General features: G+C 38.5%; 1 protein-coding gene across 5 annotated transcripts in view; it reads right to left on the bottom strand.

The window, feature by feature from the left end:
- LOC124024496 (NLR family CARD domain-containing protein 3-like) overlaps positions 1-11168 on the bottom strand; it is a 29347-nt gene extending 18179 nt beyond the window's left edge. For 3 of the 5 annotated variants that reach the window (XM_046338410.1, XM_046338413.1, XM_046338414.1), the window contains exons 1-5: positions 11152-11168; positions 7736-7852; positions 5660-5776; positions 5268-5352; positions 4911-5139 (exon numbers count right to left, since the gene is read on the bottom strand). In XM_046338410.1, coding sequence (XP_046194366.1) covers positions 4911-5139; positions 5268-5352; positions 5660-5776; positions 7736-7803 — 499 coding nt within the window. In that variant the 5' untranslated portion in view covers positions 7804-7852; positions 11152-11168. Of the gene's footprint in view, positions 1-4910; positions 5140-5267; positions 5353-5659; positions 5813-7735; positions 7853-7888; positions 8338-11151 lie in introns of those variants that run through there. The other 2 variants (XM_046338411.1, XM_046338412.1) reach the window with 2 other exon arrangements.
- Between the last annotated feature and the right edge of the window lie 9630 nt (positions 11169-20798).

Genomic DNA, 20798 nt, shown 5'->3' with positions numbered 1-20798 from the left:
ACTGTACTATACTATATATAACTATACTGCCATTGTACTATACTATAACTATACTGCCAGTGTACTATACTATACTATAACTATACTGCCATTGTACTATACTGTACTATAACTATACTGTGTACTATACTGTACTATAACTATACTGTACTATACTATATATAACTATACTGCCATTGTACTATACTATAACTATACTGCCAGTGTACTATACTATAACTATACTGCCATTGTACTATACTGTACTATAACTATACTGCCATTGTACTATACCTTACTATAACTATACTGCCATTGTACTATACTGTACTATAACTATACTGTACTATACTATATATAACTATACTGCCATTGTACTATACTATACTATAACTATACTGCCATTGTACTATACCTTACTATAACTATACTGCCATTGTACTATACTGTACTATAACTATACTGCCATTGTACTATACTGCCATTGTACTATACTGCACTATAACTATACTGCCATTGTACTATACTATACTGTAACTATACTGCCATTGTACTATACTATACTGCAACTATACTATATATAACTATACTGCCATTGTACTATACTATACTGTAACTATACTGCCATTGTACTATACTGTACTATAACTATACTGTACTATAACTATACTGTACTATACTATATATAACTATACTGCCATTGTACTATACTATAACTATACTGCCAGTGTACTATACCTTACTATAACTATACTGCCATTGTACTATACTGTACTATAACTATACTGTACTATAACTATACTGTACTATAACTATACTGTACTATACTATATATAACTATACTGCCATTGTACTATACTATACTATAACTATACTGCCATTGTACTATACCTTACTATAACTATACTGCCATTGTACTATACTGTACTATAACTATACTGCCATTGTACTATACTGCCATTGTACTATACTGCACTATAACTATACTGCCATTGTACTATACTATACTATAACTATACTGCCATTGTACTATACTATACTGTAACTATACTGCCATTGTACTATACTATACTGCAACTATACTATATATAACTATACTGCCATTGTACTATACTATACTGTAACTATACTGCCATTGTACTATACTGTACTATAACTATACTGCCATTGTACTATACTGTACTATAACTATACTGCCATTGTACTATACTGTACTATAACTATACTGCCATTGTACTATACTATACTATAACTATACTGCCATTGTACTATACTATACTATACTATACTGCCATTGTACTATACTGTACTATAACTATACTGCCATTGTACTATACTATAACTATACTGCCATTGTACTATACTGTACTATAACTATACTGCCATTGTACTATAATATACTATAACTATACTGCCATTGTACTATACTATACTATAACTATACTGCCATTGTACTATACTGTACTATAACTATACTGCCATTGTACTATACTGTACTATACTGCCATTGTACTATACTGTACTATAACTATACTGCCATTGTACTATACTGTACTATAACTATACTGCCATTGTACTATACTGCACTATAACTATACTGCCATTTTACTATACTATACTGTAACTATACTGCCATTGTACTATACTATACTGCAACTATACTATATATAACTATACTGCCATTGTACTATACTATACTGTAACTATACTGCCATTGTACTATACTGTACTATAACTATACTGCCATTGTACTATACTGTACTATAACTATACTGCCATTGTACTATACTGTACTATAACTATACTGCCATTGTACTATACTATACTATAACTATACTGCCATTGTACTATACTATACTATAACTATACTGCCATTGTACTATACTGTACTATAACTATACTGCCATTGTACTATACTGTACTATACTGCCATTGTACTATACTGTACTATAACTATACTGCCATTGTACTATACTGTACTATAACTATACTGCCAGTGTACTATACTATACTATACTATAACTATACTGCCATTGTACTATACTATACTATAACTATACTGCCATTGTACTATACTGTACTATAACTATACTGCCATTGTACTATACTATACTATAACTATACTGCCATTGTACTATACTATACTATAACTATACTGCCATTGTACTATACTGTACTATACCTATACTGCCATTGTACTATACTATACTATAACTATACTGCCATTGTACTATACTATACTATACTATACTATTGTACTATACTATAACTATACTGCCATTGTACTATACTGTACTATAACTATACTGCCATTGTACTATACTATACTATAACTATACTGCCATTGTACTATACTATACTATAACTATAGAGCCATTGTACTATACTGTACTATAACTATACTGCCATTGTACTATACTGCACTATAACTACAGAGCCATTGTACTATACTGTACTATAACTATACTGCCATTGTACTATACTATACTATAACTATAGAGCCATTGTACTATACTGTACTATACCTATACTGCCATTGTACTGTACTATAACTATACTATATAACTATAGAGCCATTGTACTGTACTATAACTATACTATATAACTATAGAGCCATTGTACTATACTGTACTATAACTATACTGCCATTGTACTATACTATACTATAACTATAGAGCCATTGTACTATACTGTACTATAACTATACTGCCATTGTACTGTACTATAACTATACTATATAACTATAGAGCCATTGTACTGTACTATAACTATACTATATAACTATAGAGCCATTGTACTGTACTATAACTATACTGCCATTGTACTATACTGTACTATAACTATACTGCCATTGTACTATACTGCACTATAACTATACTGCCATTGTACTATACTATACTGTAACTATACTGCCATTGTACTATACTGTACTATAACTATACTGCCATTGTACTATACTGTACTATAACTATACTGCCATTGTACTATACTGTACTATAACTATACTGTACTATAACTATACTGCCATTGTACTATACTATACTATAACTATACTGCCATTGTACTATACTATACTATACTATAACTATACTGCCATTGTACTATACTGTACTATAACTATACTGCCATTGTACTATACTGTACTATACTGCCATTGTACTATACTGTACTATAACTATACTGCCATTGTACTATACTGTACTATAACTATACTGCCAGTGTACTATACTATACTATAACTATACTGCCATTGTACTATACTATACTATAACTATACTGCCATTGTACTATACTGTACTATAACTATACTGCCATTGTACTATACTATACTATAACTATACTGCCATTGTACTATACTATACTATAACTATACTGCCATTGTACTATACTGTACTATAACTATACTGCCATTGTACTATACTATACTATAACTATACTGCCATTGTACTATACTATACTATAACTATACTGCCATTGTACTATACTGCACTATAACTATACTGCCATTGTACTATACTGTACTATAACTATACTGCCATTGTACTATACTATACTATAACTATACTGCCATTGTACTATACTATACTATAACTATAGAGCCATTGTACTATACTGTACTATAACTATACTGCCATTGTACTATACTGCACTATAACTATAGAGCCATTGTACTATACTGTACTATAACTATACTGCCATTGTACTATACTATACTATAACTATAGAGCCATTGTACTATACTGTACTATACCTATACTGCCATTGTACTGTACTATAACTATACTATATAACTATAGAGCCATTGTACTGTACTATAACTATACTATATAACTATAGAGCCATTGTACTATACTGTACTATAACTATACTGCCATTGTACTATACTGCACTATAACTATAGAGCCATTGTACTATACTATAACTATACTGCCATTGTACTGTACTATAACTATACTATATAACTATAGAGCCATTGTACTATACTGTACTATAACTATACTGCCATTGTACTATACTATACTATAACTATAGAGCCATTGTACTATACTGTACTATAACTATACTGCCATTGTATTGTACTATAAACTATACTTGTACTAACTATAACTATACTATATAACTATAGAGCCATTGTACTGTACTATAACTATACTATATAACTATAGAGCCATTGTACTGTACTATAACTATACTGCCATTGTACTATACTACTATAACTATACTATATAACTATACTGCCATTGTACTATACTATAACTATACTATATAACTATAGAGCCATTGTACTGTACTATAACTATACTATATAACTATACTGCCATTGTACTATACTATACTATAACTATACTGCCATTGTACTATACTGTACTATATACTGTACTATAACTATACTGCCATTGTACCAGGGTGGAGAAGAGACGGGACAGTTCGAAAACTAATGATGTCATTTTCAGTTTATAACCTGTTGTAAACAGTATCATGTTCAGTTCTCTAGAGAATAAACGCTGCTGATTGGTTTTGGTCTCTGTCCATTTTATGCAAATAAGACTCTTAGAAATTCTTACGAGTGGACAGAGTGTTTAATTTAATTGGGTATTAAAACATATAGGAATTTAATTCCCGTAACAGATTTTAATTATGATAATTTATTCTCTTAACTGACTGTATAAATGTGTAAATGTTTTCATAATGCATTATAGACTGGTGTGACTGATTATATTATTATTGGTATTATTGATGATATTATTAATGTTGTCTCTCTCTCTAAATGAATCACCACAACACATCCCTGCTGCTACTTGATGAGGTCACGAGGTGTTGTGTTAAGGCTGCTACAATATCATTGAGTTACACAGCTACTTTAGCTGTACTTTAGCTACAGTTTTTAAATGTTATAAAACATCATTCAACATGAGGCAGACAGATCTTACATTTCTCCAGTGTGTCAGCAAGCTCCTTCTGGTTCATTTTCCTCAGGATGTGCAGTGTGATCTTCAGAGCCCCCTCTCTGGCACTGCTCTCCTGCTTCTCATCTTCAGCATCCACCACTTCCTTATCCTGCTTCTGACTCTCAAAGCCTTGTGGGAGTTCTGGACTAAGGGTCCTCTTGAATATCTTCAGCTCGTTCTTCACAAATGTCATAATTTTCTCTTCAAGCATCTGGAATAAATTAAGTAAATGAGTTAAGCAAGAGACAAATGCTTTCTCATTAACACATTAATGAATGATTGACAGATCAACTTTTCTTGAGGTAAACAAAAACAAATGTACATAACAGGACCACATACACTGAATATGGAGGCCAGGTCTGTTTGATGACTCTGGGAAGACTGACCACTGAGAATCTCTGACTCTGATCTCTCCTGTTGGTTTCTGTGGACAAGACATGAGATTACATCTCCTCATCCAGGGAGTACACACACACACACACACACACACACACACACACACACACACACACACACACACACACACACACACACACACACACACACACACACACACACACACAGGGAGGGAATGTTGTGTTTGTTTAATATTGTTTTAGGACTAAGGAAATGGACAAAATGATGAGCCTATGGATTATGAAAACAACAACAATAAATGGGAAAATGGGAGGAGAAATGACTAGAGACAGTGTTGTTTAACTCACTGACCAGGACCCATGAGTTCTTCTTACCTTTGTTCAGTAGAAAAGTCTCCCTTTCTAAAGTCTATAGGTAGACCCATAGACTTGTCACTCTTCATGGACACACAGCTGGGAACAGGGGAGGCTGGTCTCTCCTGCTTGATTGGGCTTCAACACAACAGAGACAAACATTACATCTCTCATCTACTCTGAGCTCAGATGGGAAACAAGAGTTTCATTCCAAAAAGCTATATATCCATTTTCAGAAATGTTTGTAAATTAGCTTTTATTGTTTAAAGAAGTTATGTTTGTTAAGTTTTTTTGCTAAATGAGGAGATGGCACGTGGGTACCTGCTTCTATAAACCAATGAGGAGATGGCACGTGGGTACCTGCTTCTATAAACCAATGAGGAGATGGCACGTGGGTACCTGCTTCTATAAACCAATGAGGAGATGGCATGTGGGTACCTGCTTCTATAAACCAATGAGGAGATGGCACCTGCTCCTATAAACCAATGAGATGCAGCGCGATCTGCGTCACAAATAGACGCTCGTTGACGCGAATAATGAGACTATAAGGAGTACCAGTACCAGTACTGAGTCAATGTGCAGGGTACCAGGTAGTTGAGGTAATACTGAGACTATAAGGAGTACCAGTACTGAGTCAATGTGCAGGGTACCAGGTAGTTGAGGTAATACTGAGACTATAAGGAGTACCAGTACTGAGTCAATGTGCAGGGTACCAGGTAGTTGAGGTAATAATGAGAATATAAGGAGGACCAGTGAGAATGTGCTATAAGGTAATAATGAGACTATAAGGACCAGTACTGAGTCAATGTGCAGGGTACCAGGTAGTTGAGGTAATAATGAGACTATAAGGAGTACCAGTACTGAGTCAATGTGCAGGGTACCAGGTAGTTGAGGTAATTGAATGAGAATATAAGGAGGACCAGTAAATGTGCAGGGTGAGAATATAAGGAGGACCAGTACTGAGTCAATGTGCAGGGTGCCAGGTAGTTGAGGTAATAATGAGACTATAAGAAGTACCAGTACTGAGTCAATGTGCAGGGTACCAGGTAGTTAAGGTAATAATGAGGCTATTAGGAGAAATAGTACTGAGTCAATGTGCAGGGTACCAGGTAGTTAAGGTAATAATGAGGCTATTAGGAGAAATAGTACTGAGGCAATGTGCAGGGTACCAGGTAGTTGAGGTAATAATGAGACTATAAGGAGTACCAGTACTGAGTCAATGTGCAGGGTACCAGGTAGTTGAGGTAATAATGAGACTATAAGGAGTACCAGTACTGAGTCAATGTGCAGGGTACCAGGTAGTTAAGGTAATAATGAGGCTATTAGGAGAAATAGTACTGAGGCAATGTGCAGGGTACCAGGTAGTTGAGGTAATAATGAGACTATAAGGAGTACCAGTACTGAGTCAATGTGCAGGGTACCAGGTAGTTGAGGTAATAATGAGACTATAAGGAGTACCAGTACTGAGTCAATGTGCAGGGTACCAGGTAGTTGAGGTAATAATGAGACTATAAGGAGTACCAGTACTGAGTCAATGTGCAGGGTACCAGGTAGTTGAGGTAATAATGAGACTATAAGGAGTACCAGTACTGAGTCAATGTGCAGGGTAACAGGTAGTTGAGGTAATAATGAGACTATAAGGAGAAATAGTACTGAGTCAATGTGCAGGGTACCAGGTAGTTGAGGTAATATCCACATGTAGGTAGGGGTATAAGTGACTAGGCACCCAGAATAGAGATTACATCTCATCCAGGGAGTTCAGACACACACACACACACACACACACACACACACACACACACACACACACACACACACACACACACACACACACACACACACACACACACACACACACACACACACACACACACACACACACACACACACACACACACACACACACACACACACACACACACACACACAGGGAGGGAATGTTGTGTTTGTTTAATATTGTTTTAGGACTATGAAAATAGACAAAATGATTAGCCTATGGATTATGAAAACAACAACAATAAATGGGAAAATGGGAGGAGAAATGACTAGAGACAGTGTTGTTTAACTCACTGACCAGGACCCATGAGTTCTTCTTACCTTTGTTCAGTAGAAAAGTCTCCCTCTCTAAACTCTATAGGAGGATCCATAGACCAGTCACTCTTCATGGACACACAGCTGGGAACAGGGGAGGCTGGTCTCTCCTGCTTGATTGGACTTCAACACAACAGAGACAAACATTACATCTCTCATCTACTCTGAGCTCAGATGGGGAAACATAAGAAGAGTTTCACAAATAGAACTGACTTCCAGATGTTAGTTAATGGCGCGTGGGTACCTGCTTCTATAAACCAATGAGGAGATGCAGCGCGAACTGCGTCACAAATATAACTGACTTCCAGACGTTAGTTAATGGCGCGAGAGCAGTGTGTCATTTAAAATGACGAAATTAATTTGGCGTCGCGAGCGTTGTAGTCAGTCTGTCAGCCCCACTAAAAGGCTGGTGTCGTTACTCTGCCTTCTCCGGGGCATGTTGAGGTAAATTTACTAACCGGGAGGGTTGAATGATGTAATTTATTGGAGGGCTGGAAGACGCACTCTCGAGGTTGTTTACTCACAATATCAGATATTAAATATATTTTTTATAATGAATGTATATTGAGGTTGAGGTTCTGACTAGTGATTATTTACCTGAGGTTCAATACCTGCTATTGAGGCGCTCTGAAAATAATATTCAAACGTTCGGTCCTTGAACACAGAGGGTTTAAACACTAAAGTTACCGTCCATCTAGTGAAGAAAGGAGAACCGGACAGAGGTAGCCAGCATCCGTCAACGAGAGAGGGAGAAGCGGTGATGATGTAGTGGTAGCTATGGTAACACTGTCCCTCACCGTAAAGAAAAAAGCAAATTGAACAATAAACTTCGGTGTCTCAACACTAACAAACTGAACAATAAACATATTCCCAAACTCCGTCAAGATCACCTCAGTCCACTCTGCGCGTAACCGGACAATATCCACACCGAACGTGGACGCGGACAGTTCTGTACGGGGACGCGGACAGTTCTGTACGGGGACGCGGACAGTTCTGTCCGGGGACGCGGACAGTTCCAGAACGCGGACATGAGCTGTGCAACACAATAACCTAAACCCAGTCTTTACAGTGGGTTACATTAGTAATATTCATTTTTTTTAAATTATGTTTAACAAACATTTTTACAAAATTATAACAACGTTTTGAGATCAAACATTCAGTTTTTTTATAACAATATTTTGAGATCTGGGACCATATACACAAAGTGTCTCAGAGTAGAAAATTGGTCGTATAAGTGCTGAGAATAAAGACATTTTACACTAATGAGTATAAATTACCTAGTTACCTACCCATTACCTAAATTACCTACCCACCTAGTCAGCAGATATTTAGGACACCTCTGAGCTGTCTAAGTAGTTAGAGTTAACAGCAGGTGTCCTAAGTAGTTAAGAGTTAACAGCAGCTGTCCTAAGTAGTTAAGAGTTAACAGCAGGTGTCTTGATAATACTATAGAATCATGCAGTGAGTCAGTGGTTCCTGAGCCACATGTAATTGCATTGCAGTAATTAAAAATAATGTTTTTATATTTCTATGTGATCAACCCATAAATAATATAGACCTACATGCAACAGTATGTCTTGTGCTTTTGGCAATGATTTATGTATAATAATTATCTATAACTAGTGATACCATGTTTGTCTGCATAGCATTTTGTCTTCATTTTGGCAGATTAATTCAGGCTTATTTCTGAAGATTAACTCAGGTTTTCACCCAGCTGTGGCTAAGGAGTTGGCTGGTTGTATCCGGTGGGCGCTGGAAAAAACCTATGGCTGAACTGGTGGCTGGTTCACATCCTCAAAACATGCTGGAATAAATGGGTTCTTGTTCTGAACCACTGGAGGGCTGCTTTTATTGTTCCCATCCTCAAAACAGGAACCTTTTGGTTATCAGAACCTTGTTTTCTAAACAGGTTTTTCTTTTGAATTTAAATCTACATCATATTATTTCACTTTTGTGGTTCCATCATATTAAAAAACTTTCCATGGATTTAATTATCTCTAGGGTGTAATATGTGTTTGATGAAAATGAACATTGTATGCAATGTTGTAGGCAACATTATTGGAAGGGACTTGATGCCTACTATGCCAAAGATATTTAGAGTTGTTAAACGGGTGTGAAGAGTGTTGATATAACGGTTATATTGTCAATATTCTGCTTGTAACAACCATCAAAATTGGTTTAAAAATGCATTCAATTAAATTAGGCAATAATTAAGAGTAGGCAAAGTGGTCGTGTCATGTAAAAATCCTGTCAAATGTCTTACATATCAATGAGTACAGTCAGGGTGCTGAGGAACCCCTGCAGTACCTCCACAGACCCCGGATTGAGAACCCCTGCAGTACCTCCACAGACCCCGGATTGAGAACCCCTGCAGTACCTCCACAGACCCCGGATTGAGAACCCCTGCAGTACCTCCACAGACCCCGGATTGAGAACCCCTGCAGTACCTCCACAGACCCCGGATTGAGAACCCCTGCAGTACCTCCACAGACCCCGGATTGAGAACCCCTGCAGTACCTCCACAGACCCCGGTTTGAGAACCCCTGCAGTACCTCCACAGACCCCGGATTGAGAACCCCTGCAGTACCTCCACAGACCCCGGATTGAGAACCCCTGCAGTACCTCCACAGACCCCGGATTTAGAACCCCTGCAGTACCTCCACAGACCCCGGATTGAGAACCCCTGCAGTACCTCCCCAGACCCCGGATTGAGAACCCCTGCAGTACCTCCACAGACCCCGGATTGAGAACCCCTGCAGTTCCTCCACAGACCCCGGATTGAGAACCCCTGCAGTACCTCCACAGACCCCGGATTGAGAACCCTGCAGTACCTCCCCAGACCCCGGATTGAGAACCCCTGCAGTACCTCCACAGACCCCGGATTGAGAACCCCTGCAGTACCTCCACAGACCCTCATTTGAGAACCCTGCAGTACCTCCACAGACCCCGTATTGAGAACCTCTGCAGTACCTCCACAGACCCCGGATTGAGAACCCCTGCAGTACCTCCACAGACCCCGTACTGAGAACCCCTGCAGTACCTCCACAGACCCCGGATTGAGAACCCCTGCAGTACCTCCCCAGACCACGGATTGAGAACCCCTGCAGTATCTCCACAGACCCCGGATTGAGAACCCCTGCAGTTCCTCCACAGACCCCGGATTGAGAACCCCTGCAGTACCTCCACAGACCCCGGATTGAGAACCCCTGCAGTACCTCCACAGACCCAGGATTGAGAACCCCTGCAGTACCTCCACAGAGCCCGGATTGAGAACGCCTGCAGTACCTCCACAGACCCCGGATTGAGAACCCATTTAGCAGATGCTCTTATCCAGAACAATTTACAGTTTGTGCATTCATCTTAAGATAGCTATTTATTTTGGAAATAAACTTTATAAATTATTCATAAAATTATCATCTTACCTCTTAGCTTTGGTGTCATGTCCTCACAGAGATGAATTTTAGAGGCAGGGCCCCCTCCTCTCTCTTCCCAGAGACTCATTTTAGAGCACTGACCCCTAAACAGAGATCCAGCATGTTGGTTGTGATTAACACAGTGACAATTAATTATTTTTCTCATGTATTCATTATCTCTTTGAGAAATAAAACATTTACTAACATACATAGAAACAGTCAGGTGATTAATGCATCACATGAACATGTAGTTGTGACATTTCATCTCCATGGTAACTGTCAATAATAATAAGTCACTGTTTGTTAAGGTAGTTCTAGACAGTGCCTCAACACAAGGCCATGTCTCACACTTATTTGTATTAATCAAAAGTGGCTATTTATTGTCTTTCAATCTGTTATTTTCTAAACGTATCTGAGAATGTAGACAGAAGGGCTAAAACGGACATTATTGATCTGAGGGGGGAAATCATTGATTTCAGTTTCAACTGTTCTGCCTTATTATTATTCAACCATACTGGTCATTTATGAACATTTGAACATCTTGGCCATGTTCTGTTATAATCTCCACCCGGCACAGCCAGAAGAGGACTGGCCACCCCACATAGCCTGGTTCCTCTCTAGGTTTCTTCCTAGGTTTTGGCCTTTCTAGGGAGTTTTTCCTAGCCACCTTCACCTGCATTGCTTGCTGTTTGAGGTTTTAGGCTGGGTTTCTGTACAGCACTTTGAGATATCAGCTGATGTACGAAGGGCTATATAAATACATTTGATTTGATTTGATTGATCCATTCAGAAAGGTTTTTTGCAACAAGTGAGAGATTTTATATTATGTAAAGTAGGCTAGGTTATAATGTATACTAGCAGATGGTCAGTGATATGCAGATGAAAGTCTATACCTCAGATATAGCCTACATGTCATCGATGACCAGCCTAAACCTGTTCAGATCAGTTCACATAATGTTATAGTCCTACCAGTAGCAGGACAGAGAATCTACACTGTATATGCAAACATATGTGGACACCCCTCCAAATTAGTGGATTCTATTTCAGCCACACCTGTTGCTGACAGGTGTATAAAGTCGGACAGCCAGCCATGCAATCTCCATAAACAAACATTGGCAGTAGAATGACCTAACTGAAGATCTCAGTGCCTTTCAACGTGGCACCGTCATAGGATGCCACCTTTCCAACATGTCAGTTTGTCAAATATCTGCCCTGCTAGAGCTGCCCCGGTCAACTGTAAGTGCTGTTATTGTGAAGTGGAAACGTCTCGGATCAACAACGGCTCAACAGTGAAGTGGTAGGCCACTCAAGCTCAGAGGACTGGCTCGCCAAGTGTGGAAGCACATAAAAATGATCTGTCCTCGGTTGCAACACTCACTACCGAGTTCCAAACTGCAATGTCAGCAAAATAACTGTTCATCGGGAGCTTCATGAAATGGATTTCCATGGCCAAGCAGCCGCACACAAGATCACCTTGCGCAATGCCAAGCATCGGCTTGAGTGGTGTAGAGCTCGCTGCCATTGGACTCTGGAGCAGTGGAATCTGGGTTTGGTGGATGCCAGGAAAACGCTTCCTGTCCGAATGCATTGTGCCAACTGTAAAGTTTGGTGGCGGAGGAAAATTGTCTTGGGCAGTTTGGGGAAGGCCGTTTCCTGTTTCAGCAAGACAATGTCCCCGTGCACAAAGCGAGGTCCATACAGTAATGGCTTGTCGAGATTGGTGTGGAAGAACTTGACTGGCCTGCACAGAGTCCTGACCTCAACCCCATTGAACACCTTTGGGATGAATTGGAATGCCGACTGCGAGACAGGTCCAATCACCCAACATCAGTGCCCGACCTCCCTAATGCTCTTGTGGCTGAATGGAAGCAAGTCCCCGCAGCAATGTTCCAACATCTAGTGGAAAGTCTTCCCAGAAGAGTGGAGGCTGTTATAGCAGCAAAAGGGGACCAACTCCATATGAATGCCTATAATTTTGGAATGAGATGTTCGACTAGCAAGTGTCCACATACTTTTGGTCATGTAGTGTATATCACCTAATCTAAATCAAATCAAATGTTATTGGTCACAATGTCAGAGCGGCATAGACTAAGATACAGTAGAATAATATAGAATACAGTATATACATATGAGATGAGTAATACATAGGCTAAGATGCAGTAGAATAGTATAGAATACAGTATATACATATGAGATGAGTAATGCATAGACTGATACAGTAGAATAGTATAAAATACAGTATATACATATGAGATGAGTAATGCATAGACTGATACAGTAGAATAGTATAGAATACAGTATCTACATATGAGATGAGTAATGCATAGACTAAGATACAGTAGAATAGTATAGAATACAGTATCTACATATAAGATGAGTAATGCATAGACTAAGATACAGTATAATAGTATAGAATACAGTAGAATAGTATAGAATACAGTATATACATATGAGATGAGTAATGCATAGACTAAGATACAGTATAATAGTATAGAATACAGTAGAATAGTATAGAATACAGTATATACATATGAGATGAGTAATACATAGACTAAGATACAGTAGAATAGAATACAGTATATACATATGAGATGAGTAATGCATAGACTAAGATACAGTAGAATAGTATAGAATACAGTATATACATATGAGATGAGTAATGCATAGACTAAGATACAGTAGAATAGTATAGAATACAGTATATACATATGAGATGAGTAATGCATAGACTTTACTATTTATATTTTTGAACAACTAAGATACAGTAGAATAGTATAGAATACAGTATATACATATGAGATGAGTAATGCATAGACTAAGATACAGTAGAATAGTATAGAATACAGTATATACATATGAGATGAGTAATGCATAGACTAAGATACAGTAGAATAGTATAGAATACAGTATATACATATGAGATGAGTAATGCATAGACTAAGATACAGTAGAACAGTATAGAATACAGTATATACATATGAGATGAGTAATACATAGACTAAGATACAGTATAATAGTATAGAATACAGTATATACATATGAGATGAGTAATGCATAGACTAAGATACAGTAGAATATAATACAGTATATACATATGAGATGAGTAATGCATAGACTAAGATACAGTAGAATAGAATACAGTATATACATATGAGATGAGTAATGCATAGACTAAGATACAGTAGAATAGAATTTCCTTCAAATCAACACATTTATCAGTCTTCTAATACAGTGGTGTAAAGTACTTCAGTAGTTTTTGTGGGTATCTGTCCTTTACTTTACTATTTATATTTTTGAACAACTTTTACTTTCACTTCACTTCATTCATAAATAGAATGATGTACTTTTTACTCCGTACATTTTCCCTGACAGCCAAAGGTACTCATTACATTTTGAATGCTTAGCAGGACAGAAAATTGTCCAATTTGCACAATTATCAAGAGAACATCTCTGGTCATCCCTACTGCCTCTGATCTGGAGGACTCACTAAACAGAGAACATCCCAGGTCATCCCTACTGCCTCTGATCTGGAGGACTCACTAAACAGAGAACATCCCTGGTCATTCCTACTGCCTCTGATCTGGAGGACTCACTAAACAGAGAACATCCCTGGTCATCCCTACTGCCTCTGATCTGGAGGACTCACTAAACAGAGAACATCCCTGGTCATCCCTACTGCCTCTTATCTGGCAGACTCACTAAACAGAGAACATCCCTGGTCATCCCTACTGCCTCTGATCTGGAGGACTCACTAAACACAAATGCTTTGTTTTTAAATGATGTCTGAGTGTTGGAGTGTGACCCTGGCTATCCTTAATTAAAATAACAAGAAAATGGTGCTGTCTGGTTTTCTTAATATAAGGAATTTTCAATTATTACAACTTTACTTTTACTTTTGATATTTAATTATATTTAAAACCAAATACTTCTAGACTTTTCCTGAAGTAGTATTTTACTGGGACTTTCACTTTTACACTTTTCTTGAAGTCTTTACGTTTCTAGTTTGAAACTGAGTTCTGTTTCCAATCTTTTCCACTTTTCAACAGACATTCCAGTTTGAGAACTGAGTTCTGTTTCCACCACTGTTCTAACGTTCCATATGAGACACAGTTTCAACAGACATTCTGGAACTGAGTTCTGTTTCCACCACTGTTCTAACGTTCCATATGAGACACAGTTTCAACAGACATTCTGGAACTGAGTTCTGTTTCCACCACTGTTCTAACGTTCCATATGAGACACAGTTTCAACAGACATTCTGGAACTGAGTTCTGTTTCCACCACTGTTCTAACGTTCCATATGAGACACAGTTTCAACAGACATTCTGGAACTGAGTTCTGTTTCCACCACTGTTCTAACGTTCCATATGAGACACAGTTTCAACAGACATTCTGGAACTGAGTTCTGTTTCCACCACTGTTCTAACGTTCCATATGAGACACAGTTTCAACAGACATTCTGGAACTGAGTTCTGTTTCCACCACTGTTCTAACGTTCCATATGAGACACAGTTTCAACAGACATTCTGGAACTGCGTCGGCTACAAAATTACTTTCCATTTCATATCAGGAAATAAAGTAACGGTCACTGGGTGTATTAGTTGTGCATTGCCCGGCTCCCCGGGGGAGCAGAGTTTAAGCATTTTACACCATTCCATTGGTCCATAAAATATATGTCCACCCACCTGTAGCACCGGGCCATGCAAAACAAACCTCCCACTGTAGCAGAGACACAGAGTTCAAAACCCAGACTTCTTCAAGACATCTCTCTTACATTATTTTTGATAAACATATAATTTACTCTAAACCAAGTTTAGCTGTGTTTTTTTTCTCCAAGATGTGAGTTACTGTAGGACTTTAATAATTGTAAGCAGTCCTACAAACCCAAAAGGTTGTAATTTGAGAATGTTCATTAGTTTGCCTCAAATATTAAACTGTCTTCAAATATGTGATGATTAGTTGAATCAGGTGTGTAAGTGCTGGTAAGAACAAAAGGATGGAGAAACCCTGAGATAAACATAAAACCATATCATTGAAAAGCTCCTCCACCATCTTTACCAGACGTTTTACTGATAACATGTCGGCCTACTGATTAGTTTACACTTTGAAAACTGCTGTCTGACACTAACTCAGCTCAAGTAGCAGTTCTACTAACTAGTAATATCTCATTCCAGGTATTCATGCACATACTCTGTCCATTAGAATAGATTATTGTTCAGAAATACCTACTTTATTTTTCAATAATCTCCATATAGTGTTTTCTGCTCTGTCGTCTCAAAATGGATCCTGAACAAAAGAGCAACTTTACTTTCTGTTTCAGATCAGCCGCCTCCCCACCCTGATAATAAAGTGTTATATTGGTATCTTCCACTAGATGGCAGTAAACACCTGCTGTAACTAGACTTTACAACTATGTGTTCTGTTTCATACAGGCAGTGTCCCAGAGTTGGAGTGCTGATCTAGGATCCGGTCCCCCCTCTCCATCTAATCTGATTCATTATGATCTAGGATCAGGGCCCTCCTCTCCCTGTAATCTGATTCATTATGATCTAGGATCAGGTCCCCCTCTCCATGTAATCTGATTCATTATAATATATGCCAGGATTTCATCCAATCATTATGATCTAGGATCAGGTCCCCCTCTCCATGTAATCTGATTCATTATGATCTAGGATCAGGTCCTCCCTCTCCATGTAATCTGATTCATTATGTAATGATCTAGATCAGGTCCCCACCTCCTCTCCATGTAATCTGATTCATTACGATCTAGGATCAGGTCCCCCCTCTCCATGTAATCTGATTCATTATGATCTAGGATCAGGTCCCTCCTCTCCATGTAATCTGATTCATTACGATCTAGGATCAGGTCCCCCCTCTCCATGTAATCTTATTCATCAAATCAAATGTTATTTGTCACATACACATCAGGTCCCCCTAGCAGATGTTAATGAGAGTGTAGCGAAATGACTCATTGTGCTTCCAGTTCCGACCGTACAGTAATATCTAACAAGTAATCTAACAATTTCACAACAACTACCTTTATACACACAAGTGTAAAGGAATGAATAGGAATATGTACATAGTAGTTGTTTAGTTTGTCTGGGAGCAGGACATCATGGTCCGCCACTGGGCTGGTTTTCTTTCTGAGGTCCGTGATTGACTGTAGACTCTGCCACATACCTCCTGTGTCTGAGCCGTTGAGGTGTCTGCTAAATGACTCACTACTGGATCAGAGCGTCTGCTAAATGACTCACTACTGGATCAGAGCGTCTGCTAAATGACTCACTACTGGATCAGAGCATCTGCTAAATGACTCACTACTGGATCAGAGCGTCTGCTAAATGACTCACTACTGGATCAGAGCATCTGCTAAATGACTCACTACTGGATCAGAGCGTCTGCTAAATGACTCACTACTGGATCAGAGCATCTGCTAAATGACTCACTACTGGATCAGAGCGTCTGCTAAATGACTCACTACTGGATCAGAGCGTCTGCTAAATGACTCACTACTGGATCAGAGCGTCTACTAATTGACTCACTACTGGATCAGAGCATCTGCTAAATGACTCACTACTGGATCAGAGCGTCTGCTAAATGACTCACTACTGGATCAGAGCGTCTGCTATATGACTCACTACTGGATCAGAGCATCTGCTATATGACTCACTACTGGATCAGAGCGTCTGCTAAATGACTCACTACTGGATCAGAGCATCTGCTAAATGACTCACTACTGGATCAGAGCATCTGCTAAATGACTCACTACTGGATCAGAGCGTCTGCTATATGACTCACTACTGGATCAGAGCATCTGCTAAATGACTCACCTCTGCATCAGAGCGTCTGCTAAATGACTCACTACTGGATCAGAGCGTCTGCTAAATGACTCACTACTGGATCAGAGCATCTGCTAAATGACTCACTACTGGATCAGATGGGTCTGCTAAATGACTCACTACTGGATCAGAGTGTCTGCTAAATGACTCACTACTGGATCAGAGCATCTGCTAAATGACTCACCTCGGCATCAGAGCGTCTGCTAAATGATTCACCTCTGCATCAGAGTGTCTGCTAAATGACTACAATGTAAATGTAAATGATGCAGCCACCACTATGCTTCAACATATGGAGAATGGCAGTCAGTAAGGGGTTGTATTGGATTTGCACCAAACAGCCACTACTATGCTTCAACATATCCATCCTCAGTGTTCTCCTATCACAGCCATTAAACTCTGTCAGTGAGGTTAGTATTGAGGAGTAACTATAATGTTGTTGATCCATCCTCAGTGTTCTCCTATCACAGCCATTATACTCTGTCAGTGAGGTTAGTATTGAGGAGTAACTATAATGTAGTTGATCCATCCTCAGTGTTCTCCTATCACAGCCATTAAACTCTGTCAGTGAGGTTAGTATTGAGGAGTAACTATAATGTAGTTGATCCATCCTCAGTGTTCTCCTATCACAGCCATTAAACTCTGTCAGTTAGGTTAGTATTGAGGAGTAACTACAATGTTGTTGATCCATCCTCAGTGTTCTCCTATCACAGCCATTAAACTCTGTCAGTGAGGTTAGTATTGAGGAGTAACTATAATGTAGTTGATCCATCCTCAGTGTTGTCCTATCACAGCCATTAAACTCTGTAACTGTTTTAAAGTCACCATTGGCCTCACCATTGGCCTCTCCATACTGGCTAATGATTATAAAGCTGATTCTGAACTAATCATTACTTCATACATTGCGCCCCTGACCTGAGAGGATGGAAGTTCAATATGTAGCTAGATGTAGACGGCTAATGTTTAATAGTTAACTAGCGAACGTTGCGAACCAAGCTTTTTAGCCAAGTAGCCGAGGACATAAAATAAAGGTATGTACAGTATTTATTACCTCTCTTATCCTACCTCATTTACACATGCTGTATATAGATCTACTGTATTTATTACCTCTCTCATCCTACCTCATTTACACATGCTGTATATAGATCTACTGTATTTATTACCTCTCTCATCCTACCTCATTTACACATGCTGTATATAGATCTACTGTATTTATTACCTCTCTTATCCTACCTCATTTACACATGCTGTATATAGATCTACTGTATTTATTACCTCTCTCATCCTACCTCATTTACACATGCTGTATATAGATCTACAGTATTTATTACCTCTCTCATCCTACCTCATTTACACATGCTGTATATAGATCTACTGTATTTATTACCTCTCTTATCCTACCTCATTTACACATGCTGTATATAGATCTACTGTATTTATTACCTCTCATCCTACCTCATTTACACATGCTGTATATAGATCTACTGTATTTATTACCTCTCTCATCCTACCTCATTTACACATGCTGTATATAGATCTACTGTATTTATTACCTCTCTTATCCTACCTCATTTACACATGCTGTATATAGATCTACTGTATTTATTACCTCTCTTATCCTACCTCATTTACACATGCTGTATATAGATCTACTGTATTTATTACCTCTCTTATCCTACCTCATTTACACATGCTGTATATAGATCTACTGTATTTATTACCTCTCTCATCCTACCTCATTTACACATGCTGTATATAGATCTACTGTATTTATTACCTCTCTTATCCTACCTCATTTACACATGCTGTATATAGATCTACTGTATTTATTACCTCTCTCATCCTACCTCATTTACACATGCTGTATATAGATCTACTGTATTTATTACCTCTCTTATCCTACCTCATTTACACATGCTGTATATAGATCTACTGTATTTATTACCTCTCTCATCCTACCTCATTTACACATGCTGTATATAGATCTACTGTATTTATTACCTCTCTCATCCTACCTCATTTACACATGCTGTATATAGATCTACTGTATTTATTACCTCTGTATCCTACCTCATTTACACATGCTGTATATAGATCTACTGTAATTACTCTTTATCCTACCTCAAATGAGAACTGGTTAAATAAAGGTGTTCTCAACTGGCCTACCTGGTTAAATAAAGGTGTTCTCAACTAGCCCACCTGGTTAAATAAAGGTGTTCTCAACTAGCCCACCTGGTTAAATAAAGGTGTTCTCAACTAGCCTACCTGGTTAAATAAAGGTGTTCTCAACTGGCCCACCTGGTTAAATAAAGGTGAATTTAAAACTAACAAATTAAACAATATGACAGGGTGATAGACCGTTTTGTTCTTCTGGAATTTTGTTGCTGAGGGGAATCTCTTCTCTCACTGTGTTTTGGTCCATGCAGGTGGCTGTGACAGGGTGCTATTTCTTCTCTCACTCTGTTTTGGTTCATGCAGGTGACTGTGACAGGGTGCTATCTCTTATCTCAAGGTGTCCAATTTGTAAGTCGCTCTGGATAAGAGGTCTGCTAAATGACTTAAATGTAAATGTAAATGTTTTGGTTCATGCAGGTGACTGTGACAGGGTGCCATCTCTTCTCTCTGTTTTGGTCCATGCAGGTGACTGTGACAGGGTGCCATCTCTTCTCTCACTCTGTTTTGGTTCATGTAGGTGTTCTGTGACAGGGTGCCATCTCTTCTCTCACTCTGTTTTGGTTCATGCCTGGTGACTGTGACAGGTGTTTTGGTCCATGCAGGTGACTGTGACAGGGTGCCATCTCTTCTCTCACTCTGTTTTGG

The sequence above is a fragment of the Oncorhynchus gorbuscha genome, unplaced genomic scaffold, assembly GCF_021184085.1.
Source record: "Oncorhynchus gorbuscha isolate QuinsamMale2020 ecotype Even-year unplaced genomic scaffold, OgorEven_v1.0 Un_scaffold_1883, whole genome shotgun sequence".
Lineage (NCBI taxonomy): Eukaryota > Metazoa > Chordata > Actinopteri > Salmoniformes > Salmonidae > Oncorhynchus > Oncorhynchus gorbuscha.
The sequence above is the reverse complement of the archived record's forward strand: the minus strand, read 5'-3'. Positions and strand labels throughout refer to the sequence as shown.